This window comes from Hyaena hyaena, unplaced genomic scaffold (assembly GCF_003009895.1).
Source record: "Hyaena hyaena isolate Hyena2069 unplaced genomic scaffold, ASM300989v1 scaffold_281, whole genome shotgun sequence".
Taxonomy (NCBI): Eukaryota; Metazoa; Chordata; class Mammalia; order Carnivora; family Hyaenidae; genus Hyaena; species Hyaena hyaena.
Window position 1 is genome coordinate 816678 of NW_024080914.1, and position 6170 is coordinate 822847.

General features: G+C 59.0%; 1 protein-coding gene across 1 annotated transcript; it reads right to left on the reverse strand.

Annotated features, from left to right (window-relative positions):
• Positions 1–5524: 5524 nt before the first annotated feature.
• Positions 5525–5926, reverse strand: NHLH1 (nescient helix-loop-helix 1). Its single transcript, XM_039246403.1, has one exon. It carries the CDS (start codon positions 5924–5926, stop codon positions 5525–5527), a length of 402 nt encoding a protein of 133 aa, XP_039102334.1.
• Positions 5927–6170: the final 244 nt, after the last annotated feature.

Below are 6170 nucleotides of genomic sequence, written 5' to 3' on the forward strand. Positions count from 1 at the left end.
GAACGGAATGCCGGATGGCAGCTCCCGCCACACCTCCCTCACCCTTTGTCCCCAGCCTGGGCGGACCCGTCTCCCAGTTCGGGGGCAGCTCCGCTCCGGAGAGGAGGGAGACGGCGCTGCCGGCGGCCGGCAGGGGGCAGTGCTCCACAAGCGATCAGCAGCCGGGTCCGCGGACCGGGCTTCGGCAGGGACCGCAGCAGGAGGAGCGAGAGCCCGAGGTCCTCCCACCCACACACCTTCTGAGCTCTGCCCCACCCCCCAGCTCTCCCTCCTCTTCTGCTTCTTAAACCCCCCTCTTCTCAGCTGCAGGGTCTCCTTGATGGGTGTAGCCGACTTCAGAGTCTAGCTGTTCTCACGTTCCAGGGAAGACTGGGCTCAGGGCTCTCCCCCTCTGGGGTCCCCGTAGCCTCTGGTCACCTCTGGCTCTGGTTTTCAAGGTTGTCAGGACCCCTGAGTGTTCAGTTGGACTCCTGCAAGTTCATGCTCGGGAACCCACACGAGGGGCTGCTTCCCAGGGCTCCCTCTCGGGGGCTGATGTACCCTCACTGGCACCAGCGGGCGCGACCAGTGGCTGTGGCTAGATGTCGGGCCCCTTCACTACCTTGGCCCGGCACCTTGTACAGTGCGCAAACTGTACAACAGTACAGGCTGGCCCTGCTACGTACTGCCCCTTACTGTACCATTAAGTGAGCATGTATCATGCTGAGCACCACCAGGATGACATCATTCCATTCTCATAACACTCCTGTGAGGCAGGTCTTATTATGTGCCTCATTTTACAGGTGAGGAACTTGAGACCCAAGGAGGGCGTGTGGTTTGTTCATTATGGAACAAAGAGAGAAGGTGAATACGGAGCTAGGACTCAGGATCTCTGGCTGCCAGTTGTGGGCTCCCTGTCCCCTCCGTCACTGCGTGGCTGTTGCTGACTGCACGCCGCCTCCCTTCTCCCCTACTCCCCCCTCCGCTGGTTTCCTTCTCTCCCCAGCCAGCCTCCGAGGAGTGTGGCCAGACTTCTTTCCTGTGTGCCCAGTTTTCACCCCAGTTCCAGAGTTCAGGAAAGGACACAAGCAGGCAAGAGGCAGAAAGATGAAGGAAGGGGGCGGTCCCGCTGGAGAAGGAGAAGGCAAATGTAGGCCCTGCCCTGAGGATGAAGGAAGGAAGGTGGGTGAGAGGAGGGAGAGGAGCCCCCGTGCCCAGACTGGGAAAGGGCACAGGGAAGCTTCCATTGTATGGCACAAAGGGGCCATATGCCTGGTAGCCTACGCAGTGTGCGTGTGCGTGTGCGTGTGTGTGTGTGTGTGTGTGTGTGAAGGGGAAGGCGAGGAGTGACTAAAAGCCTCCCCTCCGCTCTCAAGCCCCTGGGGCCTACTGTGGGCTCCGCCACGGCAGTGGGGAGGGGGGGAGTTTGCTGAGAAAGGGGCAGAGCACTGATGGGTCAGGGCGTGGGGCCCCCAGAAGAAAGAAGGCAGGGATGGCTGGGAGGAGCTGGCAGGGAGGGGAAGGGGCTGGAAAAGGAAGGAGGGGTGAGGTGCTCAAGTTCCACTCGCCTGGTGCCCACAGCCGCCCCTCGCACCTCCCACTGGCCCACACGTGCTGGGTTTTGGAGGACGTGGAATGAGGACCCCAGATGCCTCCTCTCCTAACATTCCCTTCCTCCCTCCCTCTGTCTTAGCCCCAAGCTCCCACTTTCCCTCAGAGCCTGGGGGCTTCAGTCTCCCAGATGCTCTCCTCTCCCAGTGCCTAGCCCCCTGCCCTCTCCCCGCACCACCCCTCCCCACCTCCAGCTTCTTGTCCTGGTCCCTGGTCGTGTGGAGCAGAGCGCAGCGAGGCCAATTGATTATCTGAAGAAATTTGGAGCTAGCACAACAGCTGCGGCCGCCCCCCCTCCCCACCCCCAGGCCCTGAGGGATCCCTGAGCGGAGGGGCCCAGTAACCCCTTCTGCTTTCCAGCGGGGCAGTGAGGCAGTGATGGGGGAGCGCGGGGCTGCTGTGCTGGGGAAGGCACCAAGCACCTGGGCCAGGGATGGAGAGCATGGTTTCTCACCCTGGTCCACCCACATGGGTGACTCACATGGCCGAGGTGGACTGTGGCTTACCTGCTTTGAAAACAAGGTGTTGGGGGCGCCTGGGTGGTTCGGTGGGTTAAGTATGTGACTCTTGGTTTCAGCTCAGGTCATGATATCACGGTTTCATGAGTTTGGGCTCCTTGTCTGACAGCTCGGAGCCTGGAGCCTGCTTCGGATGCTATGTCTCCCTCTTTCTCTGTCCCTTCCCCACTCACACTCCATCTCTCTCAAAGATAAACAAACAATAAAAAATATTTAAAAAAACAACCAAAAATAAATAAAACAAGGTGTTGGGTTCGGTGGCTGCCGAGCCTCCTTCCAGCTCCTGGCCTGGAGTCCTTGGATTCTGCCCTGGTCTCTTTCAGCCCTCCCTCTTGCCAGGCTCTGGGCAGAGCACGAGTCACGTAATGCAAGTGGGGAAGGGAAGATGTCACCTCTTTCTTGCGTGGGGGCTTCTCCCTAAGTGTCGCTTAAACTCCTCTTGGCCACTGATGTCAGGGATGAAAACAGCACCGTCAGAGACTGGAGGGCGTCTCAGCATTTCCGTCCCACTGCTTGCCTTCCGGCTTCTCAGAGGACCCCATGCTTGGGAAGGAGCTCCGAGTTTACCTAGCCGAAGTCCCGCCTGGGCAGGAATGTTATGGCTGGTTTCGGTATGGGGTCCGTTCTCCAGCCGGCTAGTTTGGATTCCTCTTCCTGAAGCAGGCGCTTCCATTGCTGGAGAGCCCCAGGTGTTAGAAGGTTTTTCTTAGGGTTAAAATCTGTCTGCTAGAACTTCCACTTCCTGGTCCTGGTTCTGCTTCCTGGGGCCACGCAGAATGTCTGTTCTTTCTTCTCTCGATATCTGAGGATGAAGATCAGATTGCCCCTACTCCACTCTTGTGAAGACACATATTCTGTTTTCCTTCTGCAAAATTGTCTCCAGACCTTTTACCTTCTTGGGCACAAAACTGAATACTCTCTAGTTTATCAATGTCTTGTTCAAGTATGGGGTCCACAGAAGGCCACCTGTCAGGCCGAGTCATTTCAGGGGAGCAGGGTGTTGGCATGACAGAACATAAAGAATCTAGGTTTGAACTTTACTTCTGCCCTTGACTACCTGTGTGACCTTCGGAAAGGCCCCCCTCCTCTCTGGGCCATAGTTTCCTCATCTGTAAGTTGATTTTAGGGTCTTTTCCAGGATTCATTTGGTTTTCTTTCAGAGCTCCTTTTTTTCCCTCCTCTCCTTATCTGTCTCTGAGTGCCATGTCCTCCATTATGTTCTTCGCCATATCTTAAGGTTGGGAAACACAAAGTGGGCCATGACAAATTGCAACGAATTTGCTGCAGTTCAGAGACAATAATGAGGAGAGACAGGTTTCTTGCCATGGCTTTTCCCAGCAGCATGGACCACAGAAACATGTTTTATTTGGGTTCCACAGGGAACTCAAGCTCTTTCTGAGGCCCATAGAGAGCAGGAGCAGAAGCCCAATATCAGAGGGGTCAGAAAGTATCACTCAATGAATACCAAGATGGAGGCACATGGGACTTGAGGTGGGGAAGTCTGGGGCCTGTGTCCCTATACCTCTTCACCCTGGCCCCTCCTTTTCTCTCTCACATGGTTCACCCACCACCCTGAGCTCTCACAGTCCCATCAGAAGAGCCTTCAAAGACTAGGGTCTTCCCTGCCTGCCCTCTCATAGCCTGCAGGCCAGCTTCCCAACCCGATCCAATCATACACAGCCATACGATGCTGGAAGGAGGTCACTTTAATATTTCCTTTTGTATGAAATCAGAAATGCAGTGGGAGGGATTCACACACAGGATGCAGGACACAGACCCGGGGAGGGGGGGCTGCTGTTGGGGGGATCAGGAAGGAGTGAGGGGTCATGGGAGAAGGCTAGAGAGAGGAGAGGCAGGCAGGACTGAGATGGGACTGTCTGCGGGTGGAGGGAGCTATGGAAGGGTCCGGGAGCCCGGGAGCTGGGGGAGGGGCACCATCGCAGAGGACAGACGGATCTGAGGAAGGGATATGGGTGTGGTGAGCAGACAGGATCCCCACACACACCTGGGGCTGCAGGAGTAAAAAGGGAAAGGAGTAACCAGGGAGGAAGCAAGAGAGACCCGGCAGGGCTGCCGGGATCCCCCTCACTCTACCCCAAAGTGCACAACTCGGCAATAAATAGTAATATTTATAAATAAATAAGTAAATAAATAGATGAATAAATAAATACGTAAATAAATACTATCCTTGTAGAGCACGGAGTCTGGTGTGAGGGAGGAGGGGGCATGGGAAGGGCAGGGAGCTCAGTTCGACACTGGCCCTCTGGTTCTTTATTCCGCTGCTGACCCTGGGCTGCACTCAGTAACACTGGAGGGGGTGCAGAGAGCCTGCTGGAGGGGGCAGCATGGGGGGAGGGTGTCTTCCCTTGCTGAAGGCAAGCTTAAGGAAGGAGAAGAATATATATATGATGAACTGGCCCTAGGTCCCAGAGAGGGGAGCATTCCACCCCCACCCCCACACACCCCTGCATCTGAGGGAGGAAGCCCTGTGGTTTTTCACATTTTCCCAGCTTGCTGGGATGGAGGAAGCAGATGTGAGATCTAGCACACCCACTGCCCCGGGCCCTCTGCTGATTCTCGGGCCTGAGTTCTGGGACATCGTCCCCTACTCCCGGATCCAAGATTTCCCTACTCCAGCTGCACACAGGGAGGGAGAAAATTGGGACAGTGGGCGGGAGGGGGCAGGGAGAGGGCCAAATAGCTCAGAGAGGGCAAGGCACTCACTACCAAGTAAGATCCGAGGTCTATACATGCTAAGCCTCGGGAACAAGAGAGAAAACAGGAAGTGTTTCCCTAATTCCCCGGCTACTCAGATTCCCCGGGGCAGGAGTATCTCCAGAGGCCTCCCCTCTCCCCTGCACCCCTCCCCCCTCCCCACCTCCCAGTGGCCTGTCCCTCTGCCCAGCAGCCCTAGGCTGAGGTCTCTGGGGCCGAAAGAAGCCCACCCCACTTAGAGCCCAGCCTTCCCCCTTCCCGGGGGCTGATGTGCCCCCTCCCAACGACGGGGTGGGCGAGGCCGGCAAGAGGGGGGGCTGGGGTCTCCTGTGAGAGCGGAGGAAGAAGCGCAGAAACATGGGGAGAGACAGGCAGCTGGACGGTGTAAAGAGGCAGCGGCCCATAAGACAGCTGGCGGGGAGCGGCCAAGGGCGGCCACCGAGGAAACCCAGCCAGGGCTGTATACCGAGCACCCAGGCAAGCGTTTCCGACCAGCTGGGCCCAAGCACACGCTGCGGGACGTCCAGGAGAATCGCCCTCCGCGGGGGCCCGGGTCGGTAGAAGACGGTGGCCCACGCCAGGGGCCAGCCAGCAGCCAGAGGGCACCCTGCCTCCCTTCCCCCACTGGGGGCGCCGGGGTGCGGAGGGCGGGGGCTGGGGTGGAGGGGCGAGGGCACCCCAGCGAGGCCGAGGCAGCCCCGTCAGACGTCCAGCACGTGGTTCAGGTAGGAGATGTAGCAGATGGCCAGACGCAGGATCTCGATCTTGGACAGCTTCTTGTCCGGGGGCAGCGTGGGCAGCAGCTTGCGCAGCTCGGCGAAGGCCAGGTTGAAGGCTTCCACGCGGATTCGCTCCCGCGTGGCGTGGGCCGTGCGGTACTTGGCCGTGGCCCGGCGCCGCCGCCGCCGATCCTCCCGGCTCAGGTGCTGCAGGTCCTTCCGGCCCGGCTCTCCCGGCTCCAGGCCCCGGGCCTGGCCCCCTCCGGGACCCCCAGGCCCCGCCCCCTCGGGGCCCGCCCCGCCCCCACAGTCGCTGAAGCACGACTCGGTCTCCGAGTGAGTGGGAGGCAGGTCCAGGTCCACCGCGTCTGAGTTGAGCATCATGATGGAAGCCCCCTGCCCGGTGAGATCAGGGTCCCCTCCCCACCCCTCCCTCTGGGAGCCTCCAAGCCGGTTGTGGGAGGGGCAGGAAGGGCCTGGGGGAGTGGGGTCTGCCACTGAGCTGAGGAAGAGCCACTTCAAGGTCCCATGGTCAGGGGTCCAGTCCAGAGCCTGGAGGAGAGAAGGGGAAATTGACTGGGGCAGAGGGAGGTAGAAGGAGACCGTTCCGAGATGGGGAGGGCCAGCG